This window comes from Artibeus jamaicensis, unplaced genomic scaffold, assembly GCF_021234435.1.
Source record: "Artibeus jamaicensis isolate MK-2021 breed Jamaican fruit bat unplaced genomic scaffold, CSHL_Jam_final contig_264, whole genome shotgun sequence".
In the NCBI taxonomy this organism is placed as follows: Eukaryota; Metazoa; Chordata; class Mammalia; order Chiroptera; family Phyllostomidae; genus Artibeus; species Artibeus jamaicensis.
In genome coordinates, this window is record NW_026521576.1 from 180,027 (window position 1) to 199,854 (window position 19,828).

Below are 19,828 nucleotides of genomic sequence, written 5' to 3' on the forward strand. Positions count from 1 at the left end.
TAAATGGTCTTTTTACCCATATAAAATCCACTATACTACATGAAAAACAACACATAGTGAAAGAGGCAAGTTGTAGAACCTGTGTGCATGTGTTTTGTGTGCATATATGTGTTTTAAGATGTTTGTGCATCTGTTATGCTTTAAATATTTCCACAGTGTGTTACTAGATTTATTGAAGTTTTACTAGTGGTTATCTCTGGGGGATGGGACTGATGGAGAAGGAGGGGAAGGAACCTATAAGAAAGTAACACTTTAGCTTCAGATAGCTTCTTTGTGATTTGAATTAATAGCAAATTAACCTTTGATTTGAGGACTGTTGACTTTTCAGTCTTGTATTTTCTTGTAATTTTAAAAAATTATGAAATATACTGTAAGTACAGAAGTATTGACAGAGATCTGTACCTGTGGTTTGTGATACCACTGAACTGCCACTGATTACATCAGGAATTTTACTCATGTGGTCACATACAGTTGTCTATTCATGTATGATTTATTTATGTATCATGGCTACTCATTTTCCTGTTAAATATTGGGTTATTTCCAGTTTGAGACTGTTAGTTCAGGTCTCCCAAGAAGAAGATGGCAAGTTGGGATTGGGTCTAGCTGTATCGAGGGAAATACCAGTGAGGCCAGCCCCTTGAAGGTCTGATGCATGTGGAGGAGGAATGAATAGGTAGAGAGAAGGTCTGGTGGGAAAAGTCTTAATGACCACAGTGCAGTTCTGAGAAAGTTTAAGCAAGGCCAGAGAGGAGTACTCCAGCTGAATATGGGTCAGAGGCATCCTTTGTCCTGCTGGAGTGGGCCTGCTATAGCATCCTGCATGCTAGGAACAGTCTGTGTAAGGGATGCATGGGGCTAGGGGTGGTGGCGATGGATTCAGCTGAGCAGCAGAGTCATCACTTAAGCTCCCATTGTAGGTGAAGTGCTCCCCATGGTAGGTGGTATAAGGGGCTCACTTCATTTTCATGGCTGATGTGGGGCTTATGTGAGTTGACTTGCTGTGAATATTTAGGTGCATGTTTCTTTCATGCTTTTCTGTTGTGTAGAATTTATGGGTCTCATATTCGGCTTGTGTTTAGTATTCATAGATAGTACTAAACTTCCAAAGTAGACATACCAATTTCTATTCCTGCTACAGCAGGGGTTCCTCAGCCCCTGGGCTCTGGACTGGTACTGGTCTGTGCTCTGTTGGGAACGTGGTAGAGAAGGAAGCTCCCCTGAGCTCCACCTCCTGTTCTGCCCTTCTCTGATCCCCCCAACCAGGCCACAGCAGGAGGTAAGAGGCAGAGAACAAGTGAAACTCCCTTGAGTTCAGCCTCTTGACCTCTGACCCCCCCCCAAAAAAAAAAGGTTGGGACTGCTATGCTACAGTGAATGCAATCCTGTGTCTCCACATCTTCACCAATATGTGGTATCAGTAGTCTTTTTCATTTTAGTCGTCCCAGTGGGTGTTTAGTAGTATCTTATTCTAGGGATACTAACCGCCTACATTAGGTGTGGCCATGTGATTTATCTTAACCAGTGATATGTGAGCAGGAGGGACATGTCAAAAACTTTTAAGAGCAATGGTGAGATTTGCTACATGTCCCTCTTTGCCAGTGATCTGTTTCCAGATGGAGCTTCCTGCAGTACATTGTCTTTTATATGTTTACTATGAACCAAGAGCAGAGGGAGGGAGGAGAAAGAAGGGACAAGGATAGAGAAAAGAGGAGGAAAGGGAAAGCAGGGGGGAGGGACTGGGAATTTGTCTCAAGCAACCAAGATTTCTGGGATCATTTGTAACCGTTGTAAACTTATTAGCCTATCTTGACAGGTAAACCTTTAAAAAATAAACTTTATTTTTAAGAGTATTTTGAAGTTCTCAGCAAAATTTAGCACAAAGTACAAGTTTCCCTGTATTCCGATCCCACAAAGGCACAACCTTCCGTATCCTGAACCAGATTGTACATTTGTTAGAATCAGTGAACCTACGTTGATATATCTTCATCATCCAAATGCATAGTTTACATTAGGTGTGTATATTCAGTGGGTTTTTACAAATATATAATGTGTATTCACCATTATAGTAAAATACATAGTGGCTTCACCACTGTAAGAATCCTCTGCTCTGTGCCTGTTTTTTTTTTTTTTTTTTTAACTGATTTCTGTTTGGTCAGAACACTGTATGATTGAAAGTTTATGAAATTTTTTTTTAAGCTTTATCTCCCAAGAGATGATCAGTTTTTATAAATGTTGTGTGTGTACTTGGAAAGAATGTGGTTCTGCCTTTGTTGGATGCAGTGTTTTGTATTTGTCAGTTAGTTCAACTTAACTAGCCATGTTATATTCTTCTATGACCTGGCGTAATCTTTTTTTTCTCTTCTGGTCTGCTGCTGTATTGGTTACCAAGAGAAATATATTAATACTGTGATTTTGCATTTATATGATTGTCCTTAGTTCTGGTAACTCTTACTTTATATGGTTTGAGGTTATGTTTATGCATATATGTTTAAAATTGTATAATTTCTTTATCAGTTCTGTTTTTAAACACCATTGTGTTGCTCCTTCGGGCAAAAGCATTATTAGAAGTAAAATTTTTTTAGCTTAATATTCATGTAGCTGCACTCTTTTCTTAGGTTAGTGTGTACCCTTTATTTTCAGTCTGTATGTGTTTATGTTTTAGACAATTTTGTTGTCAACAATATGTAGTTGGAATTGTAAAAATCCAACATGACAATATTTCTTGAAAGTGGAATATTTTTTTGATTTGTTGACAATATTTAACAAGATAGTGGACATATGGCCCTGGCCAGGTAGCTCAGTTGGTTAGAGCATTGTCCCGATATGCCATAGTTGTGGGTTCAATCTGCAGTCAGGGCACATACAGGCAGCCAATGAATGAGTAAATAAGTGGAATAACAAGTCAGTGTTTCTTTCTCTCAAATCAATAAATAAAAGATAATGGACATAGTTGGGTTTAAATCTGTTATCTTTCTAAGTGCTTTCTGTTTCTTATACCTGTTTCTTGTCTCTTTTTAAAAGATTTTATTTATTTATCTTCAGAGGGGAAGGGAAGGAGAGAGGGAGAGAAATATCAATGTATGGTTGCCTCTCGTACGTCCCCTGCTGGGAACTGGCCTGCAACCCAGGCATGTGCCCTGGCTGGGAATCGAACCGCAAACCTTTGGTTCCCAGGCCCGTGCTCAATCCACTGAACTACACCAGCCAGGGCTTATACTTGTTTTATTAACTATTTCTCTACTTTTAAGGGGGGGGGTGCTAATTTTTATTACTTTTTCCTTCTGTTATTACTTAAAACGTGCATCTTTAACCTATCAAAATCCAGTAATTGGTTATTTTCCCCTTTTCTTGGCTAAACTCTGTGTATCTTATTTTAAGTAATGTATTACTGTTGTGTTGTTATAATTCTGTGTATGTTTTATCTTAAGACATCGTTAAGTTGTTCAGTCAGTAGCCTTTTAGATTTATCCTCCTTAATTGCTCTTCATTCTTTGCTATAATTCCAGTCCTCTATCTTTGAACATTTTCCTTCTGCCTGAATATGTTTCCCACTTGTTGTGTGACTGCGGACAGTGAATTCTCTGCATATGTGTTAGTATAGCTATCTCAAATTGACCTTTTCAAAGAATATTTTTAAGTATTTTTTATTGATTATGCTATTACAGTTTTCCCAATTTTCCCCCTTTATCCCCCCTCCACTCTGCTTCCCCAGCCCTGCAGCATCCCCCCCCCCTTAGTTCATGTCCATGGGTTGTACATGTAAGTTCTTCGAGTCTTTTGTTTCCTGTATCATTTTTATCTCTCCCCATCTATTTTATGCCTACTGATTACCCTTCTTCTTCCCTGTACACCCCCCCCCCGTTCCTTCCTTGCTTCCCCACTGAACTCCCTCTGTGTGATGTCCATTTCTCTTTTCCTGTTCTGGTTGTTTGCTTAGTTTTTATTTTCATTGCTTTTCTTTTAGGTTCATTTGTTGATAGTTGTGTGTTCTCATTTTATTGGTCATATTTTTTATCTTTTTTTTAGATAAGTCCCTTTAACATTTCATATAACAAGGGCTTGGTGATGATAAACTCCTTTAACTTAACCTTATCTGGGGAGTTCTTTATCTGCCTTTTCATTCTAAATAAAAGCTTTGCCGGGTAGAGTAATCTTGGATGTGGTTCCTTGTCTTTCCTGACTTCAAATACTTCTTTCTAGCCCCCTCTTGCCTATAAGGTTTCTTATGAGAAATCAAGTGATAGCCTTATGGGAACTCCTTTGTAGGTAACTGCCTCCTTATGTCTTGCTGCTTTTATGATTTTCTCTTTGTCTTTAATCATGGGTAACTTAATGATGATGCGCCTTGGCTTGTTCCTCTTTGGGTCCAACTTCTTTGGTACTCTCTAGGCTTCCTGGACTTCCTAGAAGTCTATTTCTTTTGCCAGATGGGGGAGGTTTTCCTTCATTATTTGTTCAAGTAAGTTTTCAATTTCTTGCTGTTGCCCTTCTCCTTCTGGCACCCTTATAGTTTGGATATTGGAACATTTCAGGTTGTCCCAGAGAATCCTCAGCCTTTCTTCATTTTTTTGGATTCTTGTGTCTTCATTCTGATCCAGTTGGATGTTTATTTCTTCCTTTTGTTCCAAATCGTTGTTTTGAATCCTGGTTTTCTTCTTGTCACTGTTGGTTCCCTGAATATTTTGCTTTATTTCGCTTTGGGTACCTTTCATTTGTTTTTTGGGGTTTTGGGGTGTTTTTTATTGTTTTTTGTTTTTTTTTGTTTTTTTCATTTTTTGACGAAGCTCAGTTAGTTCTCTGAGCATTTTGATTATCAGGGCTTTAAATTCTCCATCAGAGAGGTTGGCTGTCTCTTCATCACTTACTTCTCTTTCTGAGGTTTTGCTGTATTTTTTCATTTGGGCCATATTTCTTTGTCTTGGCACATCTGATAGGTTGTGAGGGGGGCAGGGCTTTAGGTATTCTTGTGTGGGAGGTGCCAGAGAAGGAACAATGCAGCTTGCCTGCTTGTCTCTAGCGCACTTATCTCTCACCCTGGCAACCCCAGCCTTAGCCCACAGTCAGCTCTTAGTCTCAGTTTTCCCCTTAAGCCAGTCCCTCCTGTGTAGCTCTGGCCAACTCCCCAGTCAGCCCCGCCTCTCAGCCTTCAGCCACGGTTTTTCTGAATTGCCCACCTGGAGAGGTCCGCCTTCCCAGTCTGAGAGGTGGGGCTGGGAAAAAATCAACCCATCTGGTTGATTTTTTCTTTAATTCCTTGGTTGTTAGAGTTTCGTGCAGTTTGATTTTCTGGAGATTTTGGTTGTTTATTGATTTTAGATTGGTTGTTATCCTCCTTTGGGTTTTGCGAGGAAGCAAAAGGTTTCTACCTACACCTCCATCTTGGCCAGAACTCCCTTCTGAAGAATATTTTTGATGTGTATAGAAAATCAGTTTTCTACTAAAGCACTGAAAGAAGTTACTGAGTTACATCTTCAGCTTGCATTCTTTCTGTAAGAAGTGAGTTTAACATATGCTGCAATGGGTGTAACTCTATGAAGTTGACCTGTACACACTTGGACGCATATTTTTGCTTCTTTCACAGTGGCACCTGTGCCTTGGCATCGTTCTTTTTTTCCTACTTGAATAAAAGTTGCTTTATTCTCACTACAAACAAAAATATGTATTAGCTCCTATGAATGGAGTCTTTTTTATTTCTGGCTTTTATTATTATTTCTTGTCTTTAGTTTTCAACTCTAACTGTGGTATGTAGGTATATATGTCTTTTTGTTTATATTTTGTATTTGTAGGTCTAACTGAATCTGTGTGAATGTCTGAGAACCCATTTAAATACATGTTAGATCTTCTCAGTCTCACCCTCTTCACGCTTCATCCTGGATATAGTTTTCTGATTTCTCTAATTTTTAACAAATAGTGTACTGTTAATCTTTGTTGTGTTTACTATATTGTTTTTACTTCTGGGAAATATGATTCTTTGACAGTTTTCTATGTCTTATCTCTTTGAGCATAATACAGCTTTTTATATTATTGATCTTATGGGTTATTTTTAGAGAGAGGGCAAGGCAGGGGGAAAAACATCCATGTGAGAGAAACAATGATCAGTTGACTCTTGCATACTCCCCAACTGGTGACTGATCCATAACTCAGGTATGTGCCATGACCAGGAATTGAACCAATGACCTTTCGTGATGTGAGCTTTCATGACCTTTCACTCGGGACAGTGCCCAACCAACTGAGCCACACCAGTCAGGTCCTAATAATTTTATCTGTTTCAGTACCCTTCTTCCCCTAGCTTTAAGTTACAGTTTTGCAACTCCAATATCTGGCAGCCCTATGGGCCTGCCTTTTTTTGTTTCCTATTTATTGTTTCTTCTGGGTTTTTAAAAGTATTTTATTTATTTAATTTTAGAGAGGGGAAGGGAGAGGGGAGGGAGCAAAACATTGATGTGAGAGATATATTGATCAGTTTCCTCTCATACTTCCCCAGTTGAGGACCTGGCCTGCAACCCAGGCATGTGCCCTAAATGGAAACTGAACTGGCAGCCTTTTGGTTTTCAGGCTGGCACTCGATCCACTGAGCCACACCAGCCAGGGCTGTTTCTCATAGTTTTTAATTTGTTTCTTGTGGCTGCAGTGCATGTGTGTGAATGTGTGCGCATGCAGTAGAAGATTACATTTTAAAGATTGAAATAATTAGGGCCTAGGATGATATTTCTCAAAGGATTTACGCTGGCTTCTGCCAAGCTTCTGAGGGAGTGGATAGTCTGGGATTGCCTCAGTTCAGTTTTAGGGTAAAGAGAAGTTGCAGCTAGCTTCTTAGCCTGGCTTCCTTACTATTACTCCAGCTCTTGAGAGTACATTAAGATTTCAGCTCATGTGATGTGGGTTTACCAGTCCTCTCCTTTTCGTAGACTCTGGGTTCTGGTCTTCTACCTCTCGCCTTGCAAAGCTGTCACCCTTTCAGTTGTTCTTAACACTTGGTAGTTGTTCTCAAGGGTAAAATGATTCCAAATGTGGGGTTTACTTCCCTAGATTGTGCCTTTGTGAGGTCTACTATCTTTAAGTTCTTTGATGCCTTCAAACATAGTTTAGTGTATGTGTCAGTGTCTGTGTGTTCAAGTTTTGTCATTTAAGTTTTCAGCCATGTATAGAAGTCATTAAAATAGTGTAAAACAACCCTCTTTGTCTTCTTGACACTATTCCAGTGATATCTTCTGGCTTTGAGAGCTTCTGGCTTCTGGCATGACAGTGTTCTAGGCTCCTCTGACTTGGAATTAGCCATTCCAATAAGAAACCCTGGTTTCTGATTGTTTCTTTAGGGATATTCTTTTAGATGTTCATTATTCATCTCTCTCTCTATTTATTAGCTTTCAGGAGAGGTTTAAATTATTAGTCATTTTTACCAGGAGTTATTTGTTCTTTTTTTTTTAAAGATTTAATTAGTTATTAGGGGAAGGGAGGGAGAAAGAAACATCGATCAGTTGCCTCTCGAATGTGTCCCAACCGTGGATCGAACCTACAACCCAGGCATGTACCCTGTCCTGGAATCAAACCAGTGACTTTTTGCTTCTGGAGACGATACCCAGCCTACTGAACCACACAGGTCAGGGCAGGGAAGGAGTTGTTCAGTCTTTCCATTGATGCCTGCAGGTGTCCTATAAAGACTCATCAAAGATTCAGAGTTGTTTTTTGCCAGAAGTTTTAGGAGGAGCTTGTGCCTTGGACCTTTAAGCAGTCTGGTGAAACCTGTGAATGCTGTCTCAGAATGTTTCTGAATACAATAAATAAAATACTAGGGAATCACAAATGAAATCAATTATATTTAAATAGTTATAAAAAATAAAAACAGTTTTAATATAGTAATATGGTGACTTTACTAATGTGTGAACTGACAAGACATTATTAGCATACACATAAAAATTTTACATTTTAAGAAACTAAAATGACTGCTTTTGATGCTTATCGGAAAAATACATTGAGATATCTCCTTTCACATATTGATCAACAAATTAATGGTGTTAGGAAACAAATTTCTGGTGTTAGAGAATACTAGAGAGCAGTGTAGATCTGTGTATCTACACTGCAGTGGAGTCCCGACACACAAGCAACTCAGAATGGAGTCAGACTTTATTACATGCCAAGGCACTGTCCACACAGCTGTTCTTAAATGCAGACACCAGCTGCAAGCTGCGAGGTCCCTAGGACACCATACTTGTGACCTGCTGGATACAAATTCAGGGTTCCCATGATTCTCAGGTTCAACAGTTTACCAGAATAATTCAAGTGCTGTACTTAGGAAATACACTGTTACTACAGCAGAAAAAGATTCAAATCAGGACCAGCCAAAAGCACAGGGTGTGGCTTGTGAGGGTTTGAGGGAATCTTTTTCAATGGAGTTAGGACCATTACCCTCTGGTATATGGATGTGTATCTCTATGGAGTCAGAGCACTGATGACCAGGAAAGCTCATTCTAGCTTCAGTATCTAGAGTTTTTATTGGGGCGGAGGGTTAATCGCATTATGTAAGCATGATTTGTTGGCCATGAGGTTGAACTCAGTAGTTTCCCTCACTAGAAGTTGGGCTACTGTCATGGAGTTCATAGTCCCAATCCTTTACCCTGTGGTGGATCTTTCTGGTTTGGCCATCCCCCCATCTGGAATCATCTTGTTAGCATAAACTATCTGGTAGCCCACCGTGAATCGCAAGGACTCCTGTCACTCAGGAAATCCCAAGGATTTAGAGGGTGTTTCTCAAGAACTGGGCCAAGGACCAGCCAAACTCTTTTGTTTTATGACAGTCACCAATTCTGTTTTTATAGTGTGATCACTAATAGCCTCATGGCCGATCTACTCGACTCATGTCCATTCTGTGATGAGCCTGGTAACTCCATTTAGAATTAGTTTATGAGTCTAAAAGCTATTTTGAGATCTGCAACCAGGGCATTGTTTCGAGGAGATCTGTGATTTCTATGATTGAAGTGAGAGTTACTAGTAATAATGCTGTTGTTTGTTGTATTGATAAAAGAGTGTTTGGGTCTATCAAAAAGATTTGTAAATTTTGACTCAAAACAAGTATGAGGACATGCCTGCCTGGAGGCTGGATCTTACTGATTGAAAAAGTACTCTGGAGAGAATGGCAGTTTTGCAGCTTATTTTATATAGGAATCAAAGGAGAGAAGGTAGGAAAGGTTATATGAAATCCATTGGTGGTAGATTAATGAGGTGGGAGAAAGAAAGAAGGAGAAATATCTAAGATTGGATAAGGAAAATGGAGAGATACATACTTCTTTTACATTATTGGGTGTAGGATATTAAATTTTTTTAAATATATTTTATTGACTATGCTATTACAGTTGTCTCATTTTTTTCTTCCCTTTATCTCCCTCTACCCTGCATGCCCCCTCCACCATTCGCCCTCCCCCTTAGTTCATGCCCATGGGTCTGGCATACAAGTTCTTCAGCTTCTCCACTTCCTATACTATTGTAAACCTCCCCCTATCTATTTTGTTCCTACCAATTATGATTTATTCTCTTCATCTTCCCCTCTTTTTATCTCCAACCCCCTCCCCACTGATAACATACCATGTGATCTCCATTTCTATGAATCTGTTCCTGTTTTAGTTGTTTGCTTAGTTTGCTTTTGTTTTTTAGGTTTAGTTGTTGACAGCTGTGAGTTTTGTTGTTTCGATCTTTTGCTTAGGTAAGTTGCTTTAACGTTTCATATAATAAGGGCTTGGCAATGATAAATTCCTTTAACTTGACCTTATCTGGGAAGCACTTTATGTGCCCTTCCATTCTAAATGATTGCTTTGCTGGATAAAATAATCTTGGATGTAGGTCCTTGCCTTTCATGACTTCAAATACTTCTTTCCAGCCCCTTCTTGCCTGCAAGGTTTCTATTGAGAAATCAGCTGGAACTCCTTTGTAGGTAACTGTCTCTTTTTTTCTCTTGTTGCTTTTAAGATTCTCTCCTCCTCTTTTATCTTGGGTAATGTAATTATGATGTGTCTTGGTTTGTTCCTCCTTGGATCCAACTTCTTTAGGACTCCTTGAGCTTCCTGGACTTGCATGTCTATTGCCTTCACCAGCTTAGGGAAATATTCCTTCATTATTTGTTCACGTAAGTTTTCAGTTTCCTGCTCTTCCTCTCCTTCTGGCATCCCTATGATTCGGATGCTGGAACATTTTAAGTTATCCTGGAGGTTCTTAAGCTTCTCATTTTTTGAATTCTTGTTTTTTCCTTCTATTCCAGTTCAGTGTTTATTTCTTCCTTTTGTTCCAAATTATTGATCTGAGTCTCAGTTTTCTTCCCTTCACTGTTGGTGCCATGTATGTATTTCTTTATTTCACTTTGTGTAGCCTTCACTTTTTCCTCTATTTTGTGTCTGTACTCAATCATTTCTTTGAGCATCCTGATTACCATTGTTTTGAACTCTGCATCTGATAGGTTGGCTGTCATCTCATTGCTTAGTTCTTTTTCTAAGAACCAAGAGTTTTGATCTGTTCTTTCATTTGGGCTGTATTTCTTTGTCTTAGCACAGCAGTCTGGATTAATATTTCTTCTTTAACCCCTTGGTTGTCAGACTTTCATACACTTTGATTTTCAGGCAGCTCTGATTGTTTTTGTTTTTTAAATTGGTTGTTGTCTTCGTTTCGGTTGGGCGAGGAAGCAAAACATATCTACCTATTCCCCCATCTTGGACAGAAAGCCTTGAAATATTTTTCATTCTTACATTCACAAACCTCCTTGTGTCCTTCCTCTACTGCAACTTCTTCAAGTTATATTTTATACTTTTTAAAAACATAACAAGTTCAACCTGAAAAATTTAATTAAGTAGTAAGTAGTTGAAAGTGGTGAGGTTAAATATTCTAGTCAGAAAGGTGAACGTTCTTTAGAACATTAGTAGCTAAATTTTCTTTTCTTTTTTTTTTTTTAATTGAGAGAAGTAGTGAGGGAGAAAGAGCTTCTCCCATGCCCCGAAGTGAGGACCTAGCCTGCAGCTTAGGCATGTGCCCTGACTAGGAATCGAACCAGTGACCTTTTCGTTTGCTGGCCTGTGCTCAGTCCACTGTGCCATGCTGGCCAGGGCAGTAAGCTAAATTCTTGTTACAGAGCCAATGTAACTTATTAAGAAAGGCTACATGGGCATTTGTGTAGATTAAACTATTTCTCAGTCTTTGAAGAAGCCTTGTAAAGAGGAGCAGATAAAAGCAATGGAGTTATTGGATGTTTTTAAAGTTGGGAAATACTACATCATTTAGTATGCCAGTGGGAATTCTAATGCTAAGAAATAAGTTGATACAGAAGACAGAGATGGTACAGAGAAGACAAGTAAAAGGTGTGAATTTAAACAGTTCATCTGTTCCTATAGCAGCAAATGATAGCAATCAGTTGGTGAATTTGGTGGTGGGAAGGTATTTTGTTGTTTGCATCATTATTGAGTTTATCTGCTGAAATTGGGGTAGTCTTGACTGCTCACTTGAGACATGAAATTAAATAATTTACAGGGTTTCTTTTTAGCAGTGCCTACCAGTTTAAGCTATGGGCAGGGTAGGCAGATAGTTGGGTTAGAGTTTTGTCACAAAAGTGCCAGGAAGAGACAATGGAGAAAAGCAAGGGAGTCACTTACGGTTGACAATCTATGAAACTTAAGCTGAATTAGGACAATGAAAAAGTGGTCATGATGGAGTGAATGGTTGCATCAAAAATTTGTTGGAGTGATGTTGTTGCGTTAGAAAGTGGAATGATCAGCAGTGGATTTGAGTGTGAGGTTCTTGAAACAGATTCCAGAGGCGTTGCAGTCACTGGTGGTAAAAGGTTGAGGTTATGACCTTGGATAGAGGTGGCTAGAAGTGGGTCTGTAGTTTGAAGTGAAGATGTTGAAGAATTGAGGGATCAGGTTATTGAACAGATCATATGTTGCCAAGAATGTACTGATAGTGGTGGAAAAGGCTGTACAGTAGGTAACAAAGTCCTCAAAGTATGTGCAGACAAGAGGACTAATAAGAAAATGGGGCAGCAAAAACAGGAGATTGCCCAAACTGGTGCTGTGACACATACTTTCATGTGGGGTGTCGGTGTAGGAGAGATTGTATAAGGATAGATAATGGAAGTACACACAGCAGCACTGCAGAGAGCTACTGGGTGGAAGGGACTTTAGATAGACTTTCTTAAAGACAAGCTGCCTTCTGAAGGCAGTCAGAGAGGTTTGGCAGACAGGGATGGGAAGGCAGTGGAGTCCCAGTAAAGATACATCAGTGTGGGGGGGAGTTTAATGAGAGAAGCTGAGATGTCTGTTACTGATCAAGGTAGAGGGATGTGAAGTTTGCGTGGCTTTTGGATGGGCTCTTAGGTGAAGGTGGGTGACCAGTTAGGTGTGATGACAGTATTGCCCTCAGCTTAGTCTCCTTATGTCTTTGGGGCTGTGAGGCAGGCTGGTGTACCTGTTAGAGCACTTTGGACCTTGCACAGGGAATAATCACCTCCAGAAAAGGTGCTTGCTCCTGTGTCTTTCTTGATGTTACTTAATGCCACTTGAGACACTTTTTTAAAAATATTAAAGTATTTTATTGTTATTCTATTTGTTGTCCCCATTTATCCCCCTTTGCCCTCCTTTACTCAGCCTGCTCCCAAAGTCAGTCCCTACCCTGTTCATGCCCATGGGTCAATCATACATGTTCCTTAACTAGTCCTTTTCCCTTCTTTCCGATCTTATCCCCCTCCACCCCCATCTGGCCACTCTCAGTTTGTTACGTGCTTCCATACCTCTGGTTCTATGTTGCTCGTTATTTTGTTCATCTAGAAGATTTCCGTTATAGGTGAGATCATATAGTATTTTTGTTTCACCTACTGGCTTATTTCACTTAGCATAGTACTTTCCAGTTCCACCCACACTGTTGCAAAAGGTAGGAATTCCTTCTTTCTTTCTGCTGTGTAGTATTCTATTGTGTAAATGTACCACAGTTTTTTGATCCACTCATTTACTGATGGGTCCTTAGGCTGTTTCCAGCACTTGGCTTTGATTCCAGCAGTGGAATCGCTGGGTCAAAAGGCAATGTCATTTTTACTTTTTTAAGGGAATTCCATAGCATTTTGCACAGTGGCTGTACCAGTCTGCATTCCCACCAAGAATGCACTGGGGTTCCCTTTCTCCACATCCTTGCCAGCACTTGTTTGTTATTTTATTAATGATAGTCATTGTGGCTGGAGTGAGGTGATATCTCATTGTGGTTTTAATTTGCATCTCTGATGGCTAGTGATGTTGAGCATCCCTTCATATGTCTATGGGACATCTATGTCCTTCTTAGAGAAGTGTCTATTCAGGTCCTTTGCCTGTTTGATGGGATTGTTTGACTTCCTGCTTTTGGGTCATATGAGATCTTTATATGTTTTGGACAATCAGGCCCTTGTCTGATGTATCATTGGCAAATATGTTCTCCCATACAGTTGGTTGGTTCCCTTTTCACTTTGATGGTGGTTTTTTAAGTCATGCAGAAGCTAATTTGGCAAAGTACTGCGATACAAAGTTAATATTCAGAAATCTAGGCTACTTCTGTATACCAACAATGAAATATCAGAAAGAGAAACTGGGAGAAAATTCCATTTTACTATAGTAACAAGAATAATAAAGTACCTGGGAACAAGTTTAACCAGTGAGGCCAAGGAGGTAGAAGATCTGTACTTGGAAAACTACAGAACACTGAAGAAAGAGATTAAGAAGATACAAATAAATGGAAGCACATACCATGTTCATGGATTGGAACAGGTAACATCATTAAAGTGGCCATACTACCCAAAGCAATCTATAGATTCAATGTACTTCTTATTGAAATACCATGCCCTGACTGGTGTGGCTTCGTGGATTGAGCACTGGCCTACAAACCAAAGGGTTGCTGATTTGATTCTCAGTCAGGGCACATGCACGCGCTGCAGGCACGTTCCTCTTGGGGGCACAGGAGAGGCAACCACGCATTGATATTTCTCTTCCTCTCTTTTTCTCTCCCTTATTCTCTCTCTAAAAATAAGTGAATAAAATATAAGAAAAATAAAATACCATGCCATATTTCACAGATAGAACAAATACTTTAAACTTTTATATGGAACCAAAAGACCTCAAATAGCCTCAGCAATCTTGAGAAAGGAACAAAGTAGGAGGGATCATAATACCTGATATCAAACAAGGCTGCTGTAACCAAAACAATCCAGTACTGGCGTAGAAACAGACACATAGGTCAGTGAAACACAATAGAGAGCTCAGGAGTTAAACCGATGTATCTGTGGCTACTTTATATTTGTCAGAGGGGGTAGGAACATACAATGGAGTAAAAATAACCTTTTCAATAAATGGTTTTGGGAAAACTGGACTGGAACATTAAAAAAAATGAAATTAGATCACCAACTTACACCATTCAGCAAAATAAACTAAAAAATTGGTAAAAAAAAATTATAAGTTGTAATACCATAAAAGTATTAGAAGAAGACATAGTCAGTAAACTTTGAAATATCCCATGCAAGAATATTTTTGCTGATATATCTCCTAGTGCAAGGGAAATAAAGGAAAAAAATAAACATGGCACTTGAGACAATTTCCTTATATATTTGTGTACTGTCTCTGCCCTCCTACATAGACTCTGAACAGTAGTTACTCAGTGAATATTGAGTGGATTAATTATATAACCCATACGCTTTTAAATCTAGCTTCCTTGTATATAAAAGTTTTACATAGTTAAGAATTTTTTAACCACATCAAAATTGTAATAACAACTAGAACCATCATTCATTCAGAACTGTAAGAAATCAAACTAAATGCAAGTCCTCCATCTGTGGAATTAATAAGAAACCACATTGAAACTGGTAGGAGGAGCAGAGATGTGGAATTGGCTGATTCCACACCGAGGTGTGGCAGATAAAAATAGGAAGAGATATCTCAGCAACAAGAGGTCTGAGCCACACAGCAGATCCCCCATTCCAGGGTTCCAGTGCCAGGAAGATAAGTCTCCATAACTGCTGGTTGTAGGAACCAGTGAGGTTTAAGGCTGTTGAAGACAAACTTTTGGAGTCCATGGCAGTTCTCTTAGTGGGACCATGCACAGATTTGGACCCAGTCCCTCTGAACTCTAGCATGGAGGCAGCAGATTGAAAGGTCTCAGAGACATATGGGGAGGAACTGAATTATATGTTATCAGGGTAAGAGTTGGGGGGCAGCTTTCTTGCAGACAGAAGTGCTGGTAGAGGCAATTGTTCCCTTGAGCCCTCACAGAGCTGTCAGGTGGGCACCATATATGAGACTCCATCAACCTGGCTCCATGTTTTCTTTGCCTTGGTGATTCCCTGAGGCCCTGTCCTGCCCAACTTACTTGGGGGGGGGGGTGGGTAGATGGCAGGGGCAAGCTGTTTCTGGTGGCTTTTCCATAAGAATGGCTTGTTTTGGTCATCCTTCAGATTTTCCTAAGTTGTCTCAATCAAGCAGCATCCAGCTTCAGTGAGAACTGTATCTCATGAAGTTACCTCAGGTCCAGCACTAGCAGCAGCTCTCCTTGGTTCACAGCTTGGTCTTGCCTGAGCACCTCCAAGCCCAGAACAAGTAGCAACCATCTGCAGGTCATTCTGTTGCTTATGCTGTGTGATCCCAGACAGAACACAGTCATTGGCTGACATTGAATGTGCCAACAGCAATCAAGGCTCAACTACAGTAGGAAGGTTTACACAGTCCTGTTGGTGGGCATACCTTGAATATCCATCTTGGGTGAATGGGGAGGCTGGGCCATTGATCCCTATAGGATATCTACTACATTAGGCCACTCTACCAATCCTGGGAGGCATATCAGCTTTACCTAATACATAGAAACAAACATAGGGAGGCTGCCAAAGTAATGAAATAAAGACATCCAAATGATGGAACAGAACAAAACTTCAGGAAGAACTAAACAAAGTGGAGACAAACAATCTACTGGATGCAGAGTTCAAAACACTGGTTATAAGACTGCTCACTGAACTTAGAACGTCAGCAGCATGAAAAAGATCCAGTCAGAAATGAGTGATACACTAATTGAAATAAAGAACAGTTTATAGGGAAGGCACAGTAGAGTGGATGAAGCTGAGAATCATATCAGTGATTTGGAATATAAAGAAACTAAAAACCAATTGAACATCAAAGAAGGAAAAAGAATCTAATACAATGAGAATAGTATAAGAAGTTCTGGTACAACTTGAAGTGTACCAATATTTGCATAATGGGGGTGGCCAGAAAGAGAAGACAGAGGGCAAGAAATTGGAAACCTATTTGAAAAAATAATGGCAGAAATATTCCCTAACTTGTTGAAGGAAACATGTAGAAGTCCAGGAAGTGCAGAGAATCCCAAACAAGATGAATGCAAAGAGGCCCACACCAAGACAGCATAATTAAAGTGCCCATGGTTAAACACTAAGGGAATCTTAAAAAGCAACAATAGAAAAGCACTTAGTTGCCTATGAGGGAGCTCCTATAAGACTGTCATTTGATTCTCAAAATAAACTTTGCAGGCCAGAAGGTATTGGCAAGAATTATTCAAAGTGATGAACAGCAAGCACCAACAACCCATGTTACTCTACCAGCAAAGCTTTATTTAGAATGGTGGAAGGATAAAGAGCTTCCCAGACAAGAAAAAGCTAAAGGACTTCATCACCACCAAACCAGTATTACATGAAGGATTAAAGGGCTTCTTTAAGAAGATCAAAAATATGAACTTCAAAGTGGCAATAAATATCAACAATTGAATCTGGAAAGCAAAACCAAAAAAGAACAGAAACAGAATCATAGAACCAGAGAATGTTTTGATGGTTGCCAGGTGGGAGGGTGCTGAGGGGGATTGGTGAAGAAGGGATTAAGTACAAATCGATAGTTAGAGAATAGTCATGTGTTATATAGCGGAGGGAATTGAGTAAGCAAAGAATATACATGCATGACCCAGGAACATGGGGATTCCCATGTTTACACTTACACTTTGGGGATTGCCTGAAGAATTTGGGTGGGTAGGTGGGGGTGGGGGCAGAGAGGGAAAAATGGGACAACTTTTTTATTCTTACCAGCATAAACAATAGAATATAATTTTGTAAAAAAAATTTTTTTTTACCAGTTAAGCTGATTTCTTTCTCTCTAATTAATTAACTGTGAGCACATGGCCATAATTTGTAGACATGATTAAATGAAATTTTCGGGACATGTTTTTTTGTTTGTTTGTTTGTTTGTTTGTTTTTGATGAGAATACGTCTCCATATGTTTTACTGTGTGGACTGAAACTATAACCAAATTTGGTTTAAGTGATAAACTGATTATGCAAGATGACTTTAATTTATGTGTGAGTTGGAAGTTTCTCTGAGGCTTTTTCAGTTACTGGATGTGTTTCCTCTGTTTTCGGGAAGCTTGAAAGGAGAGAAAAAACGTGAAGTCTCATTGGTAGTAATCATTTTGCACAAAGCTGCTGGCCTACTGACCTACTGAGCTGTGGCTCTGTCTTAAATTTGATTCTTGTGTTGTCACCCTTCCTACCCCCTTACTTCACATGTTACCACCTCCATGCAGTGAGTGCATTGATGGGTCTTTGTCTCCAATATAGGAGATGGGCCATGTCAGTCTAAATCTCTTCTGACCTCCCAGCATTGCCCTTTTCCAACTTTTGGCAGCAAAATGGATTGAGGATGCCAGATGCTATATTCTGTTCCAGTTGATCTCTGAGGAATAGTACTTTGGGGTCTTACAAATGCCCCAGACTTCCTCATTGAAGGGTCTAGCTAATAGTGTCGACGGGAGAGACCTGGTTGTTCTTGCCGAGCCATGTAAAGAATTTCAGATAAGCAAATCTATTAGCGTGTAACCAGTTTATTAGTGACCTATTCCCATGGAAGAGAATGGGACTAGGTAGAGTGGGGGTAAAAGGCAAAGTTTAAGGGCAAAGCAGGGCAACAAAGTAAGAGCAGCTGAAGACCAGGGTGGCAAGCCCCCGGGCAGCCTGAGGCCAAATGGCCAAAGGCCCAGTGGGCCCAAGATGCTCTGAGAACCCAAGAGCACCAAAGAGCGTCCTGAGCCAGGGGGAGGGAGAGGGAGAGACACCTTTGTTCTGAGGATTTGTACAGTTGCTGAGATAGGAGAAAAAAATTACGTATTGATTAATGGGTAAATGTGGTGCCAGCTTTCCTGGGGGAGTGTGACTACCCAAACTTAGGTATGTGTGAGGGTCTTTTAGCCCTATTTCTTACCATGCTCCAGACTCCATTTGTTCATCTTGTTGTAAAACAAATATGTGACAGGAGGCAGTTAATTAAAATTGGGGCACTTTCTGAAGTTATTTATGGGCTCTTTCCGTAAGCATCAGGGACTCCCTCATAAAACAGATAGTGACCAGAGGAAGACAGTTAACCAGAGTTGTTTTATGGGTTTCTTCTTTGGGCACTAGGGACCCTCTCCCGCATTCAGGCCTTGGGATGAAAGTACATGTACTTTCAAGGCTTTCTTTTCCAGATAATGGAAATGCTACATAGAATTTCAAGGACTTCCCTTCTTTCTTGCTAACAGGTGTTTCTTGTGATGTTGGAACACCTGGTAATATTATCAGACCAGGCTCAGGACTGCTGAGTTAGGGTTTGAGACATGTCTCTTTCCTTCTCCCTGCCTCAGTTTACTATTTAATCTACCTAATTTGTAAAAGGCATTTCCTTGCAACCAGGGTGCTAGAGGCTGGCCAGTAACAGTATTGCAATCTCAGAGTTCTTCCTGTGCTGTCTCCTGCCTCGATAGGGGTGTCTAACCCATGGCATTCGGGCCAGATGCAGCCCAGGATGGCCATGAATACAGCCTAACAGTAACAGTAAACAAAACAGTAAATTTACTTAAAACATGAGATATTAATGTGCTTATGTGTCACATTGTATTCAATGTATGGCCCAAGACAACTCTTCTTCCAGTGTGGTTCAGAGAAGCCACACTGGAATGTTGGACATCCCTGGAGCACTTCCTTTATTCCTGACTCTGAGTTGCCCTAGGCATCCGGGTCAGGAAATAAAGTTAATTGTTCTTGGCAGGGTACATTTGAGCTAATGTTATGCTTAAAATTTCGTGTCACATTTGATAGCTTAGCTAGATAATTTTGCTCTTGTGATGCTGTAGTAATGAACTGTTATTTCACTATTTTACAGAGTGCTTATGATTTCACGTATTTTTGCTGAACTTGTATAAGAGGCACTTGGATGATGGATTAACCAGAACATTGAAATTCTGTGCACAGTTTCAAATTGGAGCATATTGGATTTTCACCCTAGTTCAGCAGCTCTGCTGCTCACTTAAATACAGATGAATGAAGACCCCATTCGGGAAGACACCTGGCCAGCGCTCCAGAGCTGATGCAGGTAGGCAGTGCAGTTCTCCATATATGTTAGTGTGATAAACTGAAAGTAGTTGTAAAATTGAGGATACTTTTACATAATTCCTAGTGGTTTGCTCTTAAATTTGTGATTTCTAATATTTCATATACATACATGTGAAAAACAGGTTTAGATTTTTGAGAGGCAGGATCATACTAATTTTTTCTCACCTTTTATCAAGTTATAGATGTCCAGTAAATTTAGCAAGTGAATTGTAAATACCTAGTTAATAGGATTATAGTAGATAAAGTAATTGTCAGTTTGAAGGAAGAAGTGAAAGTGAGGTAAATAGATGAGTATTAGATTTAGTAAGATTTAGGATATTTATAGCAATATGAAGGGGAAAAAGATAAATTGGTAGTTTTATGTATTTATTTGAAAGAAATTTACTGGAACAAAATATGTGAATATGACTGTTTAATGGAAATTATTTTT

The 19,828-nt window shown here is 39.7% G+C and overlaps 1 protein-coding gene across 3 annotated transcripts in view; it reads left to right on the forward strand.

Annotated features, from left to right (window-relative positions):
• Window positions 1-19,828, forward strand: part of SPIN1 (spindlin 1) — a 77,660-nt gene that overhangs the window by 9,449 nt on the left and 48,383 nt on the right. For 2 of the 3 annotated variants that reach the window (XM_037132758.2, XM_037132759.2), the window contains exon 2: window positions 19,169-19,378. The exons of the other annotated variant lie outside the window; for it this stretch is intronic. In XM_037132758.2, the coding sequence (XP_036988653.1) occupies window positions 19,327-19,378 (52 nt within the window). In that variant the 5' untranslated portion in view covers window positions 19,169-19,326. The remainder of the gene's footprint in view (window positions 1-19,168; window positions 19,379-19,828) is intronic. 3 annotated transcript variants of the gene reach the window in all.